Source organism: Chanodichthys erythropterus, chromosome 16 (assembly GCF_024489055.1).
Source record: "Chanodichthys erythropterus isolate Z2021 chromosome 16, ASM2448905v1, whole genome shotgun sequence".
NCBI lineage: Eukaryota > Metazoa > Chordata > Actinopteri > Cypriniformes > Xenocyprididae > Chanodichthys > Chanodichthys erythropterus.
The window spans coordinates 43,435,296-43,461,794 of record NC_090236.1 but is presented as its reverse complement, the minus strand read 5'-3'; the positions used below and the strand labels follow the sequence as shown (position 1 = coordinate 43,461,794).

The 26,499-nt window shown below is 39.8% G+C and overlaps 1 protein-coding gene across 2 annotated transcripts in view; it reads left to right on the top strand.

The window, feature by feature from the left end:
* Positions 1-26,499, top strand: part of ipp (intracisternal A particle-promoted polypeptide) — a 161,069-nt gene that overhangs the window by 126,327 nt on the left and 8,243 nt on the right. For both annotated transcript variants that reach the window (XM_067364131.1, XM_067364130.1), the window contains 2 exons: positions 10,110-10,321; positions 10,588-10,807. In XM_067364131.1, the coding sequence (XP_067220232.1) occupies positions 10,110-10,321; positions 10,588-10,807 (432 nt within the window). The remainder of the gene's footprint in view (positions 1-10,109; positions 10,322-10,587; positions 10,808-26,499) is intronic.

Below are 26,499 nucleotides of genomic sequence, written 5' to 3'. Positions count from 1 at the left end.
TCTAAATGGTTGCTAAGGCGTGGCTATGATGTCTTTAAGGTGATTTGTGATTGGCGGTTTGCTGCCTCGAGTCAAATGAGCCCACCCTCTTGTTTGTACGACACTTCTATCCAAAGATATTCATTTGATCTTTTTCAATGGAAGTCTATGAAGCTTGTTACTAAGGTGCTCTATATGGTTGCTAGGGCGTGGCTTGATATCTTCAAAGTTTTCCTGAGAGACTGATTGGTTGCCTGAGTAAAATGAGACCACCCCTTTGTCTCTATGACATTGTTATCCAGAGTTATGACTTGTCAAAGTTCGTTCCAATGTTAAGTCTATGGGATTTTTTTCGCTACTTTTTCGCCCGCCGGACGAACATCGTACACCCGATCGCTTATAAAAGTCATAGCACACCTGTCCTCAATGAGCCGGTCGATTTGACACCTCATTCGTGGGTCTAGGACAAAAACTGCGGGACTAGTTACGTGCCGATATTTTGGCCAGAAGAAGAAGAAGAAGAAGAATAATAAGTATGCAGAAGATTAAGAATGGAGCTTTGCCTTTGGCAAGCACCATTAACTAGAATGTACATTTCCTGAAGAAAATGTGAATGGTGCTTGCAGTGGCAAAATTCGGAACCCGGTTGCTAGGGTGCTGTAATCGGTTACTAGGGCATGGCTATAAAGTCACTAGTTATTGGTTGCTTGATAGGCCGAATCAAAAGAGCCCAGCCCCAAGTCTCTACGAACTTCTGATCCAAAGATATGATCTCACAGATTTGGACCCCAATGCAAAATTCGGCACCGGTTGCTAGGGTGCTGTAATTGGTTGCTAGGGTGTGGCTATGAACTACTTATTGGCTGCTTGATAGGTCGAGTAAAAAGAGCCCAGCCCCAAGTCTCTAAAATCTTCTGATCCAAAGATATGATATCTTAGATTTTGTCCCAATGTTAAGTCTATGGGAGTATTTTCAGCCATTTTTTCGTACACTGTCTGAACATCGTACACCCGATCGCTTAGAAAAGTCATAGCACACTTCTCCTCAATAAGCCGGTCGATTTGACACCTCATTTTTGGGTCTACGACAAAAGGTGCGGGACGAGTTACGCGCCAAAGTTTTGTTCAGGTGAATAGTAATTACAATACTAGAATGTACATTTCCTGAAGAAAATGTGAATGGTGCTTGCAGTGGCAAAATTCGGTACCCGGTTGCTAGGGGGCTGTAATTGGTTGCTAGGGCGTGGCTATGAACGACTTATTAGCTGCTTGATAGGCCGAGTCAAAAGAGCCCAGCCCTAAGTCTCTATGACCTTTTAAACCAAAGATATGATCTCACAGATTTGGTCCCCATGTTAAGTCTATGGGAGTTTTTTCAGCCGTTTTTTCGTACGCTGTGCGAACATCGTACACCCGATCGCTTAGAAAAGTCATAGCACACCTCTCCTCAATAAGCTGGTCGATTTGACACCTCATTCATGGGTCTACGACAAACGGTGTGGGACGAGTTACGCGCCAAAGTTTTGTTCAGGTGAATAGTAATTACAATACTAGAATGTACATTTCCTGAAGAAAATGTGAATGGTGCTTGCAGTGGCAAAATTCGGCACTCTTGATTAGCATGATGCTAGCATGATGCTAACACCATTAGCATACTGCATTGATGTTTTCAGCAAGATGCTAATCATGTTAGCATAATGCGAGCAACATGCTTACATGATTAGCATGTTACTAGCATGATGCTAACACCCGTAGCATCCTGCTAGGATGTTTTTAACAAGATGCTAATCATGTTAGCATAATGCTAGCAACATGCTAACATGATTAGCATGTTGTTAGCATGATCTTAACACCCTTAGCATGCTGCTAACATGTTTTAAACAAGGTGCTAATCATGTTAGCATAATGCTAGGAACATGCTAACATGATTAGCATAATGTTAAAGATTATGCTAAAGCATGATTACCATGTTGCTAAGCATGATTTTAACTAGATGGGCATCATGTTAGCAGTCCGCTAGCACCATGCGAACCTGATTTGCATTATGCTAGCTTGATGCTAACATGATTACCATGTTGCTAAGCATGATTTTAACAAGATGCTAATCATGTTAGCATTATGCAAGCAACATGCTAACATGATTAGCATAATGCTAGCATGATGCTAGCATGATTACCATGTTGCTTAGCATGTTTTTAACAAGATGCTAACATGATTAGCATGTTTGCTAAGCATGATGCTAACATGATTAGCATGCTACTACCATGATGCTAACACAATTAGCATGCTACCAGCATGATGCTAACACATTTTTACTAGTTTGTGTCATGTTTAAACACTAAGCTAATCACTATTAGCATGTAGCTATTCACTGCTAGCATGTGTAGCATGTTGGAAGTCCAGTTTGCTAGCATGAGTCAAAAGAGCCAACCGCCATGTCTCTATGATGCTCTGATGCAGAGATATAGATCTTGCTAAATCGTTGCTAGGGTACTCTGTTTGGTTGCTAGGGAGTGGCTTGGCAGCTACCAATGATGATACTCCAAAGGCTGCTTGACAATATAAACCAACACCCATGTCTTTACGATGTTCTGATGCAGAGATATAGATCTTGCAAAACGGTTGCTAGGGTACTCTGTTTGGTTGCTAGGGAGTGGCTTGGCAGCTGCCAGTAATGATAAACCAAAGGCTGCTTGCCAGTATGAATGATATAAACCAACCCCCATGCCTTTATGATATTCAGATTTGAAGATATCTGCCTATGCTTTGGGTTGCTAGGGTGCTCTAAATGGTTGCTAAGGCGTGGCTATGATGTCTTTAAGGTGATTTGTGATTGGCGGTTTGCTGCCTCGAGTCAAATGAGCCCACCCTCATGTTTGTATGACACTCCTATCCAAAGATATTCATTTGATCTTTTTCAATGGAAGTCTATGGAGCTTGTTACTAAGGTGCTCTATATGCTTGCTAGGGCGTGGCTTGATAGTTTCACAATGATCCTGAGAGACTGATTGGTTGTTTGAGTAAAATGAGCCCACCCCCTTGTCTCTATGACATTGTAATCCAGAGTTATGTTCAATACAAAATCCCTATGTAATTTCCCATAGTAGGAAAAACACAGTACTTCCTGGTTCATGGGCACGGCTTCACCATAGTATGTCTATGGGGCAACTTTGGGCAGCTCTTGCGCCCCAGGGGTACAACTTACACCCCATTTTGAGATATGGTCTGACAGAGCCTGTCAGCCCCTTCAAACGTAGTAACCCACATGTTTCTATGAAATCCTCATTAGGAGCTATGACTCGTCAAATATCATCACAATGTTAAGTCTATGGGATTTTTCGCCCGATTTTTCGCCCACTGGACGAACATCGTACACCCGATCGCTTATAAAAGTCATAGCACACCTCTCCTCAATAAGCCGGTCGATTTGACACCTCATTCATGGGTCTACGACAAAAGCTGCGGGAGGAGTAGCGCGCAGAAATTTTGTCCAGAAGAAGAAGAAGAAGAAGCAGAATAATAATAATAAGTATGCAGGAGAATAAGAATGGAGCTTTGCCTTTGGCAAGCACCATTAACTAGAATGTACATTTCCTGAAGAAAATGTGAATGGTGCTTGCAGTGGCAAAACTATGCTAACATAATTACCGTCCTGCTAGTATGTTTTTAACAAGATGCTAACATGATTAGCATGTTGCTAGCATGATGCTAACACCCTTAGCATGCTGCTAACATGTTTTAAACAAAATGCTAACATGATTAGCATAATGCTAACATGATGCTAGCATGATTACCATGTTGCTAGCATTATTTTAACAAGATGCTAATCATGTTAGCATTATGCTAGCAACATGCTAACATGATTAGCATAATGCTAGCATGATTACCATGTTGATAGCATGATTTTAACAAGATGCTAATCATGTTAGCATAATGCTAGCAACATGCTAACATGATTAGCATAAAGCTAGCATGATTACCATGTTGCTAGCATGTTTTTAACAAGATGCTAACATGATTAGCATGTTTGCTAGAATAATGCTAACATGCTTAGCATGCTACTAGCATGATGCTAACACAATTAGCATGTTACCAGCATGATGCTAACACATTTTTACTAGTTTGTGTCATGTTTAAACCCTAAGCTAATCACTATTAGCATGTAGCTATTCACTGCTAGCATGTGAAGCATGTTGGAAGTCCAGTTTGCTAGCATGAGTCAAAAGATCCAACCGCCATGTCTCTATGATGCTCTGATGCAGAGATATAGATCTTGTTAAACGGTTGCTAGGGTACTCTGTTTGGTTGCTAGGGAGTGGCTTAGCAGCTACCAATGATGATATTCCAAAAGCTGCTTGACAATATAAACCAACCCCCATGTCTTTATGATGTTCTGATGCAGAGATATAGATCTTGCTAAACGGTTGCTAGGGTACTCTGTTTGGTTGCTAGGGAGTGGCTTGGCAGCTGCCAGTAATGATAAACCAAAGGCTGCTTGCCAGTATGAATGATATAAACCAACCCCCATGCCTGTATGATATTCAGATTTGAAGATATCCCTCTATGCTTTGGGTTGCTAGGGTGCTCTAAATGGTTGCTAGGGCGTGGCTATGAAGTGTTGAAGGTGATTCGTGATTGGCCGTTTGCTGCCCCGAGTCAAATGAGCCCACCCTCATGTTTCTATGACACTCCTATCCAAAGATATTCATTTGATCTTTTTCAATGGAAGTCTATGGAACTTGTTGCTATGGTGCTCTATATGGTTGCTAGGGCGTGGCTTGATAGCTTCACAATGATCCTGAGAGACTGATTGGTTGCCTGAGTAAAATGAGCCCACCCCTTGTCTCTAAGACATTGTGATCCAGAGTTATGTTCAATACAAAATCCCTATGTAATTTCCCATAGTAGGAAAAACACAGTACTTCCTGGTTCATGGGCACGGCTTCACCATAGTATGTCTATGGGGCAACTTTGGGCAGCTCTTGCGCCCCAGGGGTACAACTTACACCCAATTTTGAGGTATGGTCTGACAGAGCTTGCCAGCCTCTTCAAACGTGGTAACCCACATGTTTCTACGAAATTCTCGCTCGGAGCAATAACTCGTCAAAATTTGTCGCAATGCAAAGTCTATGGGATTTTTTTCGCTACTTTTTCGCCCGCTGGACGAACATCGTACACCCGATCGCTTATAAAAGTCATAGCACAGGTCTCCTCAATAAGCCGGTCGATTTGACACCTGATTCATTGGTCTAGGACAAAAACTGTGGGAGGAGTAGCGCGCCAAACTTTTGTCCAGAAAAATAATTATAATAATAAGTATGAGCAATAATAAGAATGGAGCTTTGCCTTTGGCAAGCACCATTAACTAGAATGTACATTTCCTGAAGAAAATGTGAATGGTGCTTGCAGTGGCAAAATTCGGCACCGGTTGCTAGGGTGCTGTAATTGGTTTCTAGGGTGTGGCTATGAAGTTGCTGTGTCACTAATTATTGGCTGGCCGAATCAAAAGAGCCCAGCCCCAAGTCTCTATGACCTTCTGATCCAAAGATATGATCTCACAGATTTTGACCCAATGTTAAGTCTATGGGAGTTTTTTCAGACGTTTTTTTCGTACACTGTGCGAACATCGTACACCTGATCGCTTAGAAAAGTCATAGCACACCTCTCCTCAATAAGCCGGTCGATTTGACAGCTCATTCGTGGGTCTACGACAAACTGTGCGGGACGAGTTACGCGCCAAAGTTTTGTTCAGGTGAATAGTAATTACAATACTAGAATGTACATTTCCTGAAGAAAATGTGAATGGTGCTTGCAGTGGAAAAATTCGGCACTCTTGATTAGCATGATGCTAGCATGATGCTAACACCATTAGCATACTGCTAGGATGTTTTCAGCAAAAGATGCTAATCATGTTAGCATAATGCGAGCAACATGCTTACATGATTAGCATGTTACTAGCATGATGCTAACACCCGTAGCATCCTGCTAGGATGTTTTTAACAAGATGCTAATCATGTTAGCATAATGCTAGCAACATGCTAACATGATTAGCATGTTGTTAGCATTATGCTAACACCCTTAGCATGCTGCTAACATGTTTTAAACAAGGTGCTCATCATGTTAGCATAATGTTAGCAACATGCTAACATGATTAGCATAATGCTGCTAGCATGATTACCATGTTGCTAGCATTATTTTAACAAGATGCTAATCATGTTAGCATAATGCTAGCAACATGCTAACATGATTAGCATAATGCTAGCATGATGCTAGCATGATTACCATGTTGCTAGCATGATTTTAACAAGATGCTAATCATGTTAGCATTATGCTAGCAACATGCTAACATGATTAGCATAATGCTAGCATGATGCTAGCATGATTACCATGTTGCTAGCATGTTTTTAACAAGATGCTAACATGATTAGCATGTTTGCTAGCATGATGCTAACATGATTAGCATGCTAATACCATGATGCTAACACAATTAGCATGCTACCAGCATGATGCTAACACATTTTTACTAGTTTGTGTCATGTTTAAACACTAAGCTAATCACTATTAGCATGTAGCTATTCACTGCTAGCATGTGTAGCATGTTGGAAGTCCAGTTTGCTAGCATGAGTCAAAAGAGCCAACCGCCATGTCTCTATGATGCTCTGATGCAGAGATATAGATCTTGCTAAATCGTTGCTAGGGTACTCTGTTTGGTTGCTAGGGAGTGGCTTGGCAGCTACCAATGATGATACTCCAAAGGCTGCTTGACAATATAAACCAACACCCATGTCTTTACGATGTTCTGATGCAGAGATATAGATCTTGCTAAATCGTTGCTAGGGTACTCTGTTTGGTTGCTAGGGAGTGGCTTGGCAGCTACCAATGATGATACTCCAATGGCTGCTGGCCAATATAAGCCAACCCCCATGTCTGTATGATGTTTTGATGCAGAGATATAGATCTTGCAAAACGGTTGCTAGGGTACTCTGTTTGGTTGCTAGGGAGTAGCTTGGCAACTGCCAGTAATGATAAACCAAAGGCTGCTTGCCAGTATGAATGATATAAACCAACCCCCATGTCTCTATGATATTCAGATTTGAAGATATCTGCCTATGCTTTGGGTTGCTAGGGTGCTCTAAATGGTTGCTAAGGCGTGGCTAAGATGTCTTTAAGGTGATTTGTGATTGGCGGTTTGCTGCCTCGAGTCAAATGAGCCCACCCTCTTGTTTGTACGACACTCCTATCCAAAGATATTAATTTGATCTTTTTCAATAGAAGTCTATGAAGCTTGTTACTAAGGTGCTCTATATGGTTGCTAGGGTATGGCTTGATAGTTTGATGATCCTGAGAGACTGATTGGTTGCCTGAGTAAAATGAGCCCACCCCCTTGTCTCTATGACATTGTAATCCAGAGTTATGTTCAATACAAAATCCCTATGTAATTTCCCATAGTAGGAAAAACACAGTACTTCCTGGTTCATGGGCACGGCTTCACCATAGTATGTCTATGGGGAAACTTTGGGCAGCTTTTGCGCCCCAGGGGTACAACTTACACCCCATTTTGAGATATGGTCTGACAGAGCCTGTCAGCCCCTTAAAACGTAGTAACCCACATGTTTCTATGAAATCCTCGTTAGGAGCTATGACTTGTCAAATATCGTCCCAATGTTAAGTCTATGGGATTTTTCGCCCGATTTTTCGCCCGCCGTACGAACATCATACACCCGATCGCTTATAAAAGTCATAGCACACCACTCCTCAATGGGCCGGTCGATTTGACACCTCATTCATGGGTCTATGACAAAAACTGCGGGAGGAGTATCGCGCAGAAATTGTGTCCAGAAGAAGAAGAAGAAGAAGAAGAATAAGTATGCAGAAGAATAAGAATGGAGCTTTGCCTTTGGCAAGCACCATTAATAATAATAAGTATGCAGAAGAATAAGAATGGAGCTTTGCCTTTGGCAAGCACCATTAATAATAAGTATGCGGAAGAATAAGAATGGAGCTTTGCCTTTGGCAAGCACCATTAATAATAAGTATGCAGGAGAATAAGAATGGAGCTTTGCCTTTGGCAAGCACCATTAAAAATAATAATAAGTATGCAGGAGAATAAGAATGGAGCTTTGCCTTTGGCAAGCACCATTAAAAATAATAATAAGTATGCGGAAGAATAAGAATGGAGCTTTGCCTTTGGCAAGCACCATTAATAATAATAAGTATGCGGAAGAATAAGAATGGAGCTTTGCCTTTGGCAAGCACCATTAATAATAATAAGTATGCGGAAGAATAAGAATGGAGCTTTGCCTTTGGCAAGCACCATTAATTATAATAATAAGTATGCAGGAGAATAAGAATGGAGCTTTGCCTTTGGCAAGCACCATTAATTATAATAATAAGTATGCAGGAGAATAAGAATGGAGCTTTGCCTTTGGCAAGCACCATTAATAATAATAATAATAATAAGTATGCAGGAGAATAAGAATGGAGCTTTGCCTTTGGCAAGCACCATTAATAATAAGTATGCGGAAGAATAAGAATGGAGCTTTGCCTTTGGCAAGCACCATTAATAATAAGTATGCAGAAGAATAAGAATGGAGCTTTGCCTTTGGCAAGCACCATTAATAATAATAATAAGTATGCGGAAGAATAAGAATGGAGCTTTGCCTTTGGCAAGCACCATTAATTATAATAATAAGTATGCAGGAGAATAAGAATGGAGCTTTGCCTTTGGCAAGCACCATTAATTATAATAATAAGTATGCAGGAGAATAAGAATGGAGCTTTGCCTTTGGCAAGCACCATTAATAATAATAATAATAATAAGTATGCAGGAGAATAAGAATGGAGCTTTGCCTTTGGCAAGCACCATTAATAATAAGTATGCGGAAGAATAAGAATGGAGCTTTGCCTTTGGCAAGCACCATTAATAATAAGTATGCAGAAGAATAAGAATGGAGCTTTGCCTTTGGCAAGCACCATTAATAATAAGTATGCGGAAGAATAAGAATGGAGCTTTGCCTTTGGCAAGCACCATTAATAATAATAAGTATTTAGAATAATAATAGTGATGCTTTGCCTTTGGCAAGCACCACTAATAATAAGTATGAGCAATAATAAGAATGGAGTTTGCCTTTGGCAAGCACCATTAATAATAAGAAGAAAACACAGATGTGAATTATACATTTTGTTATTATTAATACAGAATAATAATCAGCATACTTTCAATAAAGACATTTATCCCTTGTGTGAGTGTGTGTTGTGTGTGTGTGTGTTGGGGGTTGGGGGGGGGTAAAGGACCTGGATACTGGATAGGGGGCGCTGGCCCAAAAAATGTTGAGAACCACTGCATTACACAATTCACAGACAGGTCTAAATATTTAGCATGCTAAATATCTCACGAGCATCAGTGACACATCAGTGCTTCTCTCAAGTTGCGTCTTTGATAATGCACACTATGCAATTGTCACTTATGTGAATAAATTTGCCTTAGATTTCAGGCATTTGTCAGCGATTTCCACAAAACTGTCGGCGAGTGAAAATAGTGTTAAAAGCCATGTGAATAGAACTTTTATGAGCATTAAACAAGTGCAAATGTTATAACTTTGATATTCAAACTTTAATTCGGTAACTTATCACACTGATCTAGCAGGCAGAGTACTATATATGAGCAGAGTGGATTTCAGTCTGCACTAAAAGCATTTTGTAATCACCCCACTGCTCCAGATCCACTACACCCAGTGGACATTCCAAGGCTTAAACTTAAGATATTAAACTTAAGTTTTTATTATCAGCCAAAGATTCACCATTGTATGCTTCATTATGTCTCCTATCTCTGTTTATTAGACTGTGCTAGTTTTAATCATTGAAAAGTTGATCAGTTTTAGAGTTTTTATTAAAAAATACATTTTAAAATATTACATAAGTTTTAGGTCTATTGTGTCCAGGTGGACTGGACCTTTAAAAAACATAAGTTTCTTTGGATAAAAACTTTTCTGTTAAATAGTGTGTAAAAGTGTAATGTAAAAGCTCAATTTGAAAGACAAAAAAAACAAAAAAAAACAAATTGTTTCATCCTCTGTTGTCTACATGAATGCTAAACATATTACAAGAAGCACTTCTTTTGCTCCTGATAGGGTCTATTGATGTGACAGTGGACACTGTGCAAGAGCTGATGGTGGCTGCAGACATGCTGCAGTTGAGTGAGGTGGTGGATATATGTGGAGAATTTCTCCGGGGTCATATGGACCCATCCAACTGTGTCGGGATTTATCGCTTTTTGGAGCAGATCGCCTATATGGAGCTGTTAAAGTTCACTGAAGACTACATCCACGTCCACTTTCTAGAGGTGGGTTTATTGACTCAAGTTTTCTGTTTCAAATATTCTCTGCATTGTTTTCTTCTTTGCTTTTAACATTCAGGAAGGCTGAACCTGTAATAAGTATAGAAAGTCACCCAGTTAAATGACTTACTATTGTCAGTACTGCCCACTGTTGTTCTACAGTGATTTTTTTTATAGCACCAAATACTCAGCCTCCATTACTGTCAGTATTCTGTGGTTTTGAGAACCAATCAAAACCTTCAAATCATGTTCAGTCATGTGTCTGGTGTCAGGTTCGCTCCTCAGAAGAGTTCTCAAGCTTGTCTAAAGATCAGCTGGTGAAGTTGCTCCGCAGTGAGGAGCTCAGGATCGAAGATGAGTATCAAGTGTTCACGGCTGCTATGGACTGGCTGCACCACAACGTGCCCCACAGGAAGAAGCATGTGGTGGAAGTTTTGGAACCTGTGCGCTTCCCTCTGCTGTCACCACAGAGACTCTACAAGTACATTGAGGGTGAGCGAGAGATACTGTGTTTCAGATGGGTGTGACTAATGAATGAAAACATTTTTTTCATGTTCTGACTTTTATTCTGACTTTTTTTCTTGCAATTGACTTATTTTTTGTTGCAATTGAGAGTTTATATCTCTCAATTCTGACTTTTCTCAAAATTTTGAAATATAAACTTGCAATTCTGACTTTATAACATGCAATTCTGACTATAACTTGCAACTGCAAAATTCTATCACGCAATTCTGACTTTTTGTTCGAATTTTTTTAGTTTATGGGCCCAATTATACACCCAATGCGACGCCAGGTGCGACACAAGTGTTTTTTGCTAGTTTCATCTCGACGCAGTTATCATTTTCACATCATTTTCACGTCCTGTGCCACATTGTTTAAATAGCAAATGCATTTGCACCTATTAGTGCGCCCATGGGCGGGCTGGTCTGAAAACGAGGTGTGTTCAGGTGCATTGTTGGTGCATTACTATTTTGAGGCAACTGAAATAGACTGCGCCATTGACCAACTGAAACCTGGGGCCTGTACCATGATGGTAGTTGAACAAACAGAGGGTTATAGGATTAGTTTCGAGTTGACAAAACCAAACAACTCCAATCCAGCTTTGTTGGTACCATGATGCTTATCATCAACTTTCTTTGTCAACTCAGACTTTCACAAATCACCTTAAAGACTTCATATCCACGCCCTAGCAACCATTTAGAGCACCCTAGAAAACCAAAACATAGAGGGATATCTTCAAATCTGAATATCATAGAGGCATGGGGGTTGGTTTATATCATTCCTACTGGCAAGCATCCTTTGGTGTATCATCATTGGCAGCTGCCAGGCCACTCCCTAGCAACCAAACAGAGTACCTTAGCAACCATTTAGCAAGACCTATTTCTCTGCATCAGAACATCGTACAGACATGGGGGTTGGTTTATATTGTCAAGCAGCCTTTGGAGTGTCATCATTGGCAGCTGCCAAGCCACTCCCTAGCAACCAAACAGAGTACCCTAGCAACTGTTTAGCAAGACCTATATCTCTGCATCAGAGCATCATAGAGACATGGCGGTTGGCTCTTTTGACTCATGCTAGCAATCTGGACTTCCAACATGATACACATGCTAGCAGTGAATAGCTACATGCTAATAGTGATTAGCTTAGGGTTTAAACATGACACAAACTAGTGAAAATGTGTTAGCATGAAGATAGTAGCATGCTAATCATGTTAACATGTTAACATTATGCTAACATGGTTAGCATCTTGCTAAAAACATGTTAGCAGTATGCTACGGGTGTTAACATCATGGTAGCAACATGCTAATCATGTTAGCATGTTGCTAGCATTATGCTAACATGATTAGCATCTTGGTAAACACATCCTAGCAGTATGCTAAGGGTGTTAGCATCATGTTAACATCATGCTAATCAAGAGTGCCGAGTTTTGCCACTGCAAGCACCATTCACATTTTCTTCAGGAAATGTACATTCTAGTTAATGGTGTTTGCCAAAGGCAAAGCTCCATTCTTATTCTCCTGCATACTTCTTCTTCTTCTTCTTCTGGAAAAAATTTCGGCGCGTTACTCCTCCCGCAGTTTTTGTCACAGACCCATGAATGAGGTGTCAAATCGACCGGCTCATTGAGGAGAGGTGTGCTATGACTTTTATAAGCAATCGGGTGTACGATGTTCGTCCGGCGGGCGAAAAAGTAGCGAAAAAAATCCCATAGACTTTGCATTGGGACAAACTTTGACGAGTAATAGCTCCTAACGAGAATTTCATAGAAACATGTGGGTTACCACGTTTGAAGAGCCTGATAGGGTCTCTCAGACCATACCTCAAAATGGTGTGTAAGTTGTACCCCTGGGGCGCAAGAGCTGCCCAAAGTTGCCCCATAGACATACTATGGTGAAGCCGTGCCCATGAACCAGGAAGTACTGTGTTTTTCCTACTATGGGAAATTACATAGGGATTTTGCATTGAACATAACTCTGGATCACAATGTCATAGAGACACAGGGGTGGGCTCATTTTACTCAGGCAACCAATCAGTCTCTCAGGATCATTGTGAAGTTATCAAGCCACACCCTAGCAACCATATAGAGCACCATAGCAACAAGTTCCATAGACTTCCATTGAAAAAGATCAAAGGAATATCTTTGGATAGGAGTGTCATAGAAACATGAGGGTGGGCTCATTTGACTCGGGGCAGCAAACGGCCAATCACGAATCACCTTCAAGACATCATAGCCACGCCCTAGCAACTATTTAGAGCACCCTAGCAACCCAAAGCATAGAGGGGATATCTTCAAATCTGAACATCATAGATGAATGGGGGTTGGTTTATAGCATTCATACTGGCAAGCAGCCTTTGGTTTATCATTACTGGCAGCTGCCAAGCCACTCCCTAGCAACCAAACAGAGTACCATAGCAACCGTTTAGCAAGATCTATATCTCTGCATCAGAACATCGTAAAGACATGGGGTTTGGTTTATATTGTCAAGCAGCCTTTGGAGTATCGTCATTGGTAGCTACCAGGCCACTCCCTAGCAACCAACCAGATTACCCTAGCAACCGTTTTTCAAGATCCATATCTCTGCATCAGAACATCATAAAGACATGGGGGTTGGTTTATATTGTCAAGCAGCCTTTGGAGTATCATCATTGGCAACTGCCAAGCCACTCCCTAGCAACCAAACAGAGTACCCTAGCATCCATTTAGCGATGCCTATATCTCTGCATCAGAACATCGTAGAGACATGGGGGTTGGCTTTTTTGACTCATGCTAGCAAACTGTACTTGCAACATGCTACACATGCTAGCAGTTAATAGCTACATGCTAATAGTGATTAGCTAAGTGCTAAAGTGGGCTGAGACCATGCTAAGAACTCTATAGAAACTCCATAGTAACTATCTGTGCCAAGTACCAACCACCTAGTAACACCACAGCAACCACCCAGGTTACCATAGCAACCGCCCAGAACACCCTAGCAACCGCCTAGCAACACCATAGTGACCACTCCAGGTACCTTAACAACTGCCTAGCAACACCTTAGCAACCACCCAGGTTACCATAGCAACCGTCTAGCAACCACCCAGAACACCCTAGCAACCGCCTAGCAACACCTTAGCAACCACCCCAAGTACCTTAGCAACCGCCTAGCAACCGAGTGGCGATTTTGCCACTGCAAGCACCATTCACATTTTCTTCAGGAAATGTACATTCTAGTTAATGGTGCTTGCCAAAAGCAAAGCTCCATTCTTATTCTCCCGCATACTTATTATTCTTCTTCTTCCACTTTTTTTCTGCGCGCTACTCCTCCCGCAGTTTTTGTCATAGACCCATGAATGAGGTGTGAAATCGACCGGCCCATTGAGGAGTGGTGTGCTATGACTTTTATAAGCGATCGGGTGTACGATGTTCGTACGGCGGGCGAAAAATCGGGCGAAAAATCCCATAGACTTAACATTGGGACGATATTTGACAAGTCATAGCTCCTAACGAGGATTTCATAGAAACATGTGGGTTACTACGTTTGAAGGGGCTGGCAGGCTCTGTCAGACCATACCTCAAAATGGGGTGTAAGTTGTACCCCTGGGGCGCAAGAGCTGCCCAAATTTGCCCTATAGACATACTATGGTGAAGCCGTGCCCATGAACCAGGAAGTACTGTGTTTTTCCTACTATGGGAAATTACATAGGGATTTTGTATTGAACATAACTCTGGATCACAATGTCATAGAGACAAGGGGGTGGGCTCATTTTACTCAGGCAACCAATCAGTCTCTCAGGATCATTGTGAAGCTATCAAGCCACGCCCTAGCAACCATATAGAGCACCATAGCAACAAGTTCCATAGACTTCCATTGAAAAAGATCAAAGGAATATCTTTCGATAGGAGTGTCATAGAAACATGAGGGTGGGCTCATTTGACTCGGGGCAGCAAACGGCCAATCACACATCACCTTAAACACTTCATAGCCACGCCCTAGAAACCATTTAGAGCACCCTAGCAACCCAAAGCAAAGAGGGATATCTTCAAATCTGAATATCATAGAGGCATGGGGGTTGGTTTATATCATTCATACTGGCAAGCAGCCTTTGGTTTATCATTACTGGCAGTTTCCAAGCCACTCCCTAGCAACCAAACAGAGTACCCTAGCAACCGTTTTGCAAGATCTATATCTCTGCATCAGAACATCATAAAGACATGGGGGTTGGTTTATATTGTCAAGCAGCCTTTGGACTATCATCATTGGTAGCTGCCAAGCCACTCCCTAGCAACCAAACAGAGTACCCTTGCAACCGTTTAGCAAGATCTATATCTCTGCATCAGAGCATCATAGAGACATGGCGGTTGGTTCTTTTGACTCATGCTAGCAAACTGGACTTCCAACATGATACACATGCTAGCGGTGAATAGCTACATGCTAATAGTGATTAGCTAAGTGCTAAAGTGGGTTAAGAACATGCTAATAACTCTATAGAAACTTCTTAGTAACTATCTGTGACAACTACCAACCACCTAGTAACACCCTAGCAACCACCCAGAACACCCTAGCAACTGCCTAGCAACACCGTAGTGACCACCCCAGGTACCTTAGCAACTGCCTAGCAACACCCTAGCAACCACCCGGGTTACCATAGCAACCGCCTAGCAACCATCCAGAACACCCTAGCAACCACCTAGCAACACCGTAGAGACCACCCCAGGTACCTTAGCAACTGCCTAGCAACACCCTAGCAACCACTCAGGTTACCATAGCAACTGCCTAGCAAACACCCAGAACACCCTAGCAACCGCCTAGCAACACCATAGTGACAACCCCAGGTACTTTAGAAACTGCCTAGCAACACCCTAACAACCACCCGGGTTACCATAGCAACCGTCTAGCAACCACCCAGAACACCCTAGCAACCGCCTAGCAACACCATAATGACCACCCAGGGTACCTTAGCAACTGCCTAGCAAAACCCTAGCAACCACCCGGCTTACCATAAGAACCGCCTAGCAACCACCCAGAACACCCTAGCAACCGCCTAGCAACACCTTAGCAACTACCCAAGTACCTTAGCAACCGCCTAGCAACCACACAGAACACCCTAGCAACCGCCTAGCAACACCTTAGCAACCACCCCAAGTACCTTAGCAACCGCCTAGCAACCGAGTGCCGATTTTGCCACTGCAAGCACCATTCACATTTTCTTCAGGAAATGTACATTCTAGTTAATGGTGCTTGCCAAAGGCAAAGCTCCATTCTTAATCTTCTGCATACTTATTATTATTATTATAATTAATGGTGCTTGCCAAAGGCAAAGCTCCATTCTTAATCTTCTGCATACTTATTATTATTATTATTATTATTAATATTATTAATGGTGCTTGCCAAAGGCAAAGCTCCATTCTTAATCTTCTGCATACTTATTAATGGTGCTTGCCAAAGGCAAAGCTCCATTCTTATTCTCCTGCATAGTTATTATTAATGGTGCTTGCCAAAGGCAAAGCTCCATTCTTATTCTCCTGCATACTTATTAATGGTGCTTGCCAAAGGCAAAGCTCCATTCTTATTCTTCTGCATACTTATTATTAATGGTGCTTGCCAAAGGCAAAGCTCCATTCTTATTCTCCTGCATACTTATTCTTCTTCTGGACAAAACTTCGGCGCGTAACTTGTCCCGCAGTTTTTGTCCTAGACCCATGAATGAGGTGTCAAATCGACCGGCTCATTGAGGAGAGGTGTGCTATGACTTTTATAAGCGATCGGGTGTACGATGTTCGTCCGGCGGGCGAAAAAGTAGCGAAAAAAATCCCATAGACTTTGCATTGGGACAAACTTTGAAGAGTAATAGCTCCTAACGAGAATTTCGTAGAAACATGTGAGTTACCACGTTTGAAGAGCCTGATAGGCTCTCTCAGACCATACCTCAAAATGGGGGTGTAAGTTGTACCCCTGGGGCGCAAGAGCTGCCCAAAGTTGCCCCATAGACATACTATGGTGAAGCCGTGCCCATGAAACAGTGTGTTTTTCCTACTATGGGAAATTACATAGGGATTTTGTATTGAACATAACTCTGGATCACAATGTCATAGAGACAAGGGGGTGGGCCCATTTTACTCAGGCAACCAATCAGTCTCTCAGGATCATTGTGAAGCTATAAAGCCACGCCCTAGCAACCATATAGAGCACCATAGCAACAAGTTCCATTGACTTCCATTGAAAAGATCAAAGGAATATCTTTGGATAGGAGTGTCATAGAAACATGAGGGTGGGCTTATTTGACTCGGGGCAGCAAACAGCCAATCACGAATCACCTTCAACACTTCATAGCCACGCCCTAGCAACCATTTAGAGCACTCTAGCAACCCAAATCAAAGAGGGATATTTTCAAATCTGAATATCATAGAGGCATGGGGGTTGGTTTATAGCATTCCTACTGGCAAGCACCCTTTGGTTTATCATCACTGGCAGCTGCCAAGCCACTCCCTAGCAACCAAACAGAGTACCCTAGCAACAATTTAGCAAGATCTATATCTCTGCATCAGAACATCGTAAAGACATGGGGGTTGGTTTATATTGTCAAGCAGACTTTGGAGTATCATCATTGGTAGCTGCCAAGCCACTCCCTAGCAACCAAACAGAGTACCCTAGCAACCGTTTAGCAAAATCTGTATCTCTGCATCAGAGCATCATAGAGACATAGCGGTTGGCTCTTTTGACTCATGCTAGTGTCGGTGCACAGCCTCATCAGAACTCAAAGGTGGGTCGTTCTCAATCAGCTTTTGCGTAGACATTTCAGAAATCCTCTGCATTGAAGATGGATTTTTCAGAACTCAACTTGGTGGATGGTATAAACTTTGTCCCCTATTCGTTGTTGAAAGATTCTAATAGTTCCTGGAATCTCCCGTGAGTCAGTCCTTAAACGTAGGTCTTCTGCATTCACGGTTTGAAGTTTAGGTTTTGGATTTAAGTGTGAGTCGAAGAAGCGTCAGGCTCAGACAAGCAGGAATGTTGAAATTGATTTTGGCGGTCCATGTAACAACCAGACAATGTTCCCTCAAATTTTGCTCAAAGAGATGTTTGCAGTAGCACAGCAGTCCACGTTGGTACAGTTGTCTATAGGTTGCAGCACCAGCTCCCTCACACAGATCGGTTAGGAAACCCAGATTTCTTGCGATAACTGAGCTCTCTGTAGAACTTATCAGGACAGCCGATTGGGGACCGCCCTTGCCCCCTGTTGTGCAGGGTGTATGGGGGTTTGTCATCAGGAAGTCATAAATAATGATATAAAATTTACGACACAATGTGCAACAGAAATAGCAAAATGTAACAGTCCTGCATACATCACCAGAGAGAGGTTTACTCACTCATTCAATCTACTTATGATATTTTGATTAAAAAACCAAATAAAATGATCAAAACAAAACAAGCGCTTATGAATTGTTCACAATAAGATCCATAACATGTAGATAGGATGGAATTTCATTCTATGGCAACTTTAAGTTAACATCTATACTGAAGATAATGGTAAGATGTTCAGTTTAAGACTTTTAGTAACATTGTCATATTAAATTGTTTTGAGAAAAATTAAATTTGCACTGTACATATTGAATATAACACTACATATTGGTAATTTTAGTGTTTTTCAAAATATACAAACACTTTTAAACAGTATTCTGCAATTTGAATAAACCATTATTATTTCTAAAACATAGAGATTCTTAGAAGTCAGGGACATTAGATCCGATTACAGTTTTATTAAACAAAAACAAACATATAGCAATGAACACAGAGATTGGGACATCTATATGAAACTGATCCGTTTCAACAGAACTTCTTGTCGGTGTTACAGACATCACAGATGTTTTAAGAGTTTTTGTAGTAGCCGTTGTAATGCTAGAGCTGTAGAATGTCTCTGTGTTTTAGTTACTTTATCTTAAAACTTATTTAAATGCCAAATTCAGGAGATAGGGGCTATAGGTGTGAAACATCCAAGGATGAAATGCTCCAAGGATGTGACACCTTCAGCAGTCAGGGGTCGCTGATAGAAAGAGGTCTTCATACCATTGTTTTACAGCGTTTTTAAAAACAATACTTAGGTGTTTTACAAGATAACATATTTCAGAGTTCCTTGTGCTATATTCAGTATCCACATACCGCCCCAAAAAAATCTATAAAATAATCTATTTCAGCGCTATTTAAAAACTCGGATGACGAAGACGAAGATTTAAACCATTATTTTATTAAGTCAAGCAAATTCATGGGGAACGTACATGGACAAACAAGCTAAGAACACCTAGAGTTCACTAACATTACACCAGATTCAAGGAAAAAAATTGTTTTTTTGCCATGTGTAAGGAAAGCAGACACACACACACACACAAACAATACAAGCACACAGCAATACGCTGAAAATGTTGATATTAAAAATTGGTAAACAATTTCGAAAGCAGTGTTTTTCAGGAAAAGTGCAAACAAATCGAAGAAGCATAATAAACAAAAATGTCTCCAAACTGTTACATCCTAATATTTGAGCTAGTTTCAGAGTCAATTGACTGCTGGGAAAAACCTTGTGTGAAGTTTGATGTGGCCGAGAACACCAGCATTGTTAAACATGCGTTACAATAACAATGTTCAACAGAAACAAGAATCCAACTGACTGAGACTGAGTTTGTTTCACATATAACTGTAAATTATCTCAGTAAAAACAGTTCACTTGCATTTGCTAGTTATAACTATTAACATTTATGATATGTTAGAACATTTTAGTATTTTGGTGCTGAGGACAAAAACTGAATAAGAATAACAAATGGTATAGACATAGAACACAATATCTGTTTTCTGGATCAGATTTAAAGGACAGCCACCGAAAAACACTGGTGTCAAATTATTGGTGTTGACAGAATAAAAAAGGGCTTGAACTATCCCACTTTTCACTTAAAACTACTACTTATCAACTATAATTAATTTACTTAAAGACAAACACAAAAGAACTGTGTATCTATGACTGTGCCATGAAATGCACAGCTTCAAGTGTAATAGTTAGAAAAGTTTGAAGTGTAATAGCTGTATAACAGAAAAACAGCAAGACTCACTTTTCATGTTGGGGTGTTGTGTCTTGTGATCCTACATCATAGACAGACCAGAAAGATGACCTAAAAGAAATATAATTTGTTTAGTCTTAAGCAGTGTCATGTCAAAGAACTAGAAGAAGCCGTTTATTTCTCTTTATGATGTATTCGATAGTGTTTTCATTAACTCCTGTGAACATGTTTGACCACATTCTGAGAGTAGTCTTTACAAACTGTACAAACATACAAAAACAAAGAAACAAAATTTAAACAACATCATCGACTAGTGGAAAAATGTCATTTACAAAACAACATAAACTTTCACAATAGACCAGGAGAGATGATTTCTGTATTCTTTATAGCTAATTGTTTTTTTTCCTAATATGCCTTACACAAGTTCATAGTAAATTAGTCTCTTGAATGTACTTTTATGCAAATATAATACCTGTACAAAGATTGTTTGATTTTATATATAGCCTTTACAAGGACATGTAACTTTATGGTTCTTAATGTGTTTGCAGCATAGCCCCTCTAACAAATTTGACAGAAGAGCACAAATGTACAAAGATTTTTAGCACATACAATAGCTTTATTTGAGACAGAGAAGATGGTGATAATAGTCGAAAACATACTATAATCTTTCACCTCAAGCTGGATGTTGAAAGGAATTATTCTGCAGACATTAAACAACTTAGAAAAATAATTTGAAATGCTGGTTTGTCAAATAAGAAAGTTCAGTCATATATTTAAAAGGTTTCATCACACATGCTTTCCCATGTGAGGAAAAGCACTTAAACTGGTTTGTCTTCACCTAAAACAAAAACACATCCCAACCAATACAATGTGAATAGTGTCATCTGCTATCTGAACAAGATGACTAAATTTAGTGGAGTAATAAAAACGTCATTTACAAAACCAGATTTACAAACTTGTAACAACCTTAGAAATCGCTCACGAATGGCTTTTTCTGTTTTCTGTATTTATTATAAATGGTATGTTTATATGGTATGTCTTGTATGTTGTACCCTTTTCTTAGTGATTTGACACTTGAATTTACATGGTGATTTGTACATATATTTTTTAATTTTATCTTTGAGTTTTACCAGAGTGTAAAATGCTGTTGAACAACCTCAAACTTTAATGAATATCCAGCTTTCAGGGCGTTGCTTAGTGTAAGTGATAGTGTACTTAAGTGTAAAACAGCAAGACTTACTTTTCGTGTTGATGCTTCATGTGATCCCAATATCATAGATAGCTGGAAAGTTGCACTAAAAGAAACATCAATTTAATCAAACACTCTCAAGCAGAAAGATGATCACTTAAATTCTTCATTTTTATTCCTATTCTGAATGTTGACAGCAAAAAAACAAAACACAGAACATAATGTGAACAGTCATCTGCTATCTGAACAAGATGACTAAAACTAGGAGAGCTAATAAAAATTTGCAAAACTACATTTACACATTTTTACAACTGCTCAAAAATGTGTTTCTGTATTTTTATTATAACTATACTTTTCAATGTGTGCTGTACCCTGTATTAGTGATTTCCTCTTTTTTGGAAAGAGGAACTAATAAACATACTAAGCTACTTTCTTTATTTTGTGCTGGATGTTGAAGTTAAAAAAGTGTTAGTAAAAAACAAACAAACAAACAAAACTTTAAAAGCAACATGAAACCATAATATCCCTATTGAAAATGTTGTATAATTGAGTTATATAATTACATGTTGAAGCATACTTTGTTTTTTGAAAATGACTTCCATAGTATTTTCTTTTAGTATAAAGACTGGATCACCCAACACAAAGTTTTGTGTTCCCGACCTCAAAAAGATCACACCTAGATTAGTTTTCTTGAGCCTTGCAAGTTTGTACTATATGCTTAAAACTTAATGATCAACATGATTCCCTTGTGGTTGTTAAACACCTCAGGTAAATAATTTTAAATGTAGTTTTGTCAAAAGAAAAAAGGTTCATCCATACATTTAAAAAAGTTTTCTAAATGGGAATTATGTATTTGTCACAAACAAATTCAAACAGTTTTTACTCGTGTGAGGAAACCAGTCGGCTACATTAGTAATAAAAATGCTGGTCATCAAACTGTTTTAAAAGAAATTAAAGAATAAAATAAAGTAAAAGTTTTGTTTAAACATGCCTTTCTTTTAATGGCAAACAGACGTAAAAATGTTTAAATGATTAAAATCACTTATGTCTTATTTAACTTATTTAACTTTAATTTTAAATTTGAAGTAAATGTGTATTTTGTTCTTTTGCAACACACACACACATATGCATGCACGCACACACACAAACACACACAAATAGAGAAAAATACCTGTTTATTTGGGGTCAAAGACGATGGTAATAGTTGAAACATTCTACACTCATCTCTTTAATTTTGTGCTGTATGTTGAAGTTAAAAAAGTGATAGTAAAAAACAAACAAACTAAACTTGACAACATGAAAACATAATATTCCTATTGAAAATGTTGTATAATTGAGAATATTGTATAATTACATGTTTAAGCATACTCACAGCTTTCTTTTAGTATGAATCTTGATCACTCAACACAAACTTCTGTGTTTTGCCCTCACAAAGATTACACCTAGATTAGTTTTTGCTCATGTGAGGAAACCACTCAGCTACATTAGTTATAAAAATGCTGGTCATCAGACTGTTTTAAAAGAAATTAAAGAATAAAATAAAAGTAAAAAGACACACACACACACACACACACACACTAACTATTAAAACTAAAACATTTCAAATGTATAAAAAGTAAAGACACATTCAGATCTGAAGAAGACTTCAGATGCCTCAACCCCTGTGGAGATATGACCCCAACCCCCTGCAAGGACCCCCAAACTCTGGATCAACATGCACCAGTGCTAAATTTTTCTATATATCCTAATTATTTGTTAACATATTCTCATAACTTCAGTGAGCACATTGTTTCTGCCATAATTTAATACATTGTTTAAATTAATAAATTGTTAGCTAACTGGGTGATTTGTATATACATTTCTGAAATTGCACAACTTGCACACTCTGATACCAGATTATTGAAACGTTGACATGCACTCCCTGTAAAGCTGCTTTGAAACAATACACATTGTGAAAAGCACTATACAAATAAACGTGAATTGAATTGAATAATGTTATGTAGACTAAATCAGCATAAATCATCTATCAACATTTTGTGTGAGAGCCCAGCGAATCACCAGAAAGGTTTTGATGAAGACATCTAAGCAATGTCGTAAAACCATTAACACAAACACAGAGGATCCCCCCAACGGGGTTGACTCAGAATCACCTTCACTGTGAGTTAAATAAATGTTTTTCATTCTTTTGTCTTTTAACATAGATCATATCGGTGAGTTTGGAAACACAGATACAGATGCTCCAGAAAGAACATTTCCCAAACAACACCTATTCTGGGGTGTGTGGTTAATGAGGACTCTTTGGCTTGATGAATATTTCTGATTCTTTGTCTTAGGAACTAACATTAATCTATAGTTTTGGTATTACTGATCATCCTATGGTGCCAACACGCACGCACACACACACACACACACACACACACACACACACACACACACACACACACACACACACACACACACACACACACACACACACACACACACACAGTTGTTCTAAAAAAGAACATGCCCAGACATGTAATTTTAAATAAATATAGCCAGTGTGGTGTAGGGGTAATAGAGCCTTAATGTCTTGACTCAGATATTCTGACTCAATTAACATATACCCCATTGACCAAACAGCACTGATTTTAACAGTGAGGTGTGAAATTTGCTAGGGTGACTTCCACCCCACAATCAAAGAAAAAACATGGCAACCATCAGTTCCCAACAGATTAGAAGAAGCCCGATACCCAGGATTCACCAAAATGTCATAAAAATGCCAATCTGGGCTGAGATACAACCTCCATAAATTTACCCATATATCTAACTATAAATCCAACTCACTCTATATCTCATTGACACTCTTGACCTGCCAATCAGGGGACAACAGCCATAAATTCAGCCATAAAAAACACCCATTGACAACCACTGACCTGCCAATCAAGGCTCACAGCCCTCATAAAACATATTTGACATCCACTGTCCAGTCAGCTTGACTGACAACACACAGAAATTTGGTCATAAATTAAGCCATAAATTAGGGTGATAAATCATCATTCTGACACAGTGTATATGATACTCTACTAGCATTTAACAAATATTTTTAATATTACATAATTTAATATTTTAATTTTCACAAGCTGTTTTAGCTACTGTATACAGAAATAAATATTTTTTGCTATTATTTAGAATTTTAGACCCATCTTAAGCACAAAGTACGTGTATTATTTTATTTTATATTCATATCAGAGCATACCTTCACCACGTGATGTAGCTAAGAGTGTGTGGAAATTGCTGCGTTGTGACGGAACTTATGTGGACGTTTAAAATTGTGCAAAAAAATCTCGCACCCTGTGAGGCCCGGTTATAAAACATAAAAACAGTATGAATAGTTAATACTAACCTTGAAAATGATAAAGTTTATTTTGATATTTGACGATAATGGCGCTTTGCTCTGGTCCAGATCCAGATCACGTTCCTCATGAACTAGAGACGCGTGCACGCGACCAAGTGTAGCTGCACAGTCCCCTCTGTTGGAGAACATGATCACTACACAATTTCTCCAGCAGGCTGCTGTAGCCTACGCTCGTCGGTCTTTTTGCAATGTATATGCGGGTTGTTTCAAGCAATATGTAAAACAGGGACATTTCCGGGGACAGAAAACCAAAAACCGGTCTGGTCACCCTATTTTGTAAACAGTTCTGACCAAGTTCAACTCCGCTCCACATTTGGATTGACAGCCGTCACAACCAACTAGTGACCGTGTTTACTCCTTTCTTTTCAACCACTGGATAGGATTTAAAAAAGGGCTGTTGGGATGTTACTTCTGTCGAAGCGCTGGTAGGTGAAAAAACTATGCAGCAAAAAGAATAAATAAAATGCTTTCTTAAAAGGCAAAAGAACGCATGCACGTTTTCTTAATATTATAAGTGAAAACCAACAGACTGATGAAAATGCGGGACATTTTCTCAATATGCGACGTGCGGGACATTGAGTCAAAATGCTGTGCGGTACAACGCAAAGCGGGACAGGTGGTCACCCTAGTACAAAGCTATGCTTGCTGATATTGTGGTCTATAACTCCCCGCTGCTCTGTATCTTGCTCTCTCATTGGCTGTCAGTCATTGCCGATGTAGTTTTCAGTCATAACACTTTTCACACAGCAGGATTTTGAATCGCTGACAGGTCCATATATTTAGCATGCCAAATATCTCACAGGCGTCAGCGACTCATTGCCGATTCTCTCAGATCGCGTCTTTGCTCATGAACACTGCGTGATTGTTACTCGTGTGAACAGGCACCGATTTGCCTGTGATTTCACAAAACCTTGAAACGATCTCATGCATGTGATTTGTCATCATAGGGGCATCAGCCACTGCAGTAAATGTGGTGTGAAATTGACATAGTCCTTTTATGTTAAACCGTTTTAAATGGCCATTGCCCGTCGTGCACAGTTGACCTGAAGCCACCGTGGTGGTGGTGCCACCGGCTTTGGCCCGTCATCGCTGTTCGCAGCTATATTTATTATTCTTCTCCAAAGTAAATCACATTTTTGAGGGCCTACATGTGCTCGAAAACTCATGAAACCTTGCACAGGCGTCAGAAGTGGTGAAAATTTACGTCTGTTATGGGTCTCAGCATTAGGCGTGGCAAAATGGCTCGATAGCGCCATCTAATGTACAGCCCCTCTCGCTTCACTTCATGAAGATTTTGAAATTCGGTACACACATTTAACAGCCCAATACCTACAAAAAAGTCTCTTGGAGCGAAATCTGAAACCGAACAGGAAGTCAGATATTTTTAATTAATTCACCGTTTTGTGCATTTTCCAGACGTTGTACTTTAACAAACTCCTCCTAGAGCTTTTATCAGATCAATGTCATATTTGGTCAGTCTAATCTAAAGGCTTTTGTGACGTTAAATTGCGAAGATCTAGAGTTTTCACTGAATGGCGTGTCCATGGCGCCCTGACAAAGTTTGATGTTTTCGCCATGAAACAGGAAGTTGTTGTAATTCAGACAAACAATGCCCGATCTGCCCCAAACTTCACGTTTTATTAGAGACCTGGCCTGAAGACATCTTCATAACAATATTCAGTTACAGTCATAGCGCCACCTGTAGGCAACAGGAAATTACATGTTTTACACTGTGATTAACTCCTCCTAGAGATTTAACCAGATCAACATCATATGTTGTCAGTCTAATCTTAAGACCTTAGCGATGATAAATATCAAAGATCTTGAGTTTTCGTTGAAGGGCATGTCCGTGGCAGACTGACAAAGTCTGATGTTTCGCCATGAAAAAGGAAGCTGTTGTAAATCAGGCATACTATGTCTGATCTGCCCCAAACTTCACGTGTGATGAGAGTCCTGTCCTAAAGACGTCTATATGACAATATTCAGTTAGTCACAGCGCCACCTGCTGGCAGTAGGAAGTGTGGCACTTTTACATGATTTTGCTATAATTCTCTTTTATTTACTCGCTTACA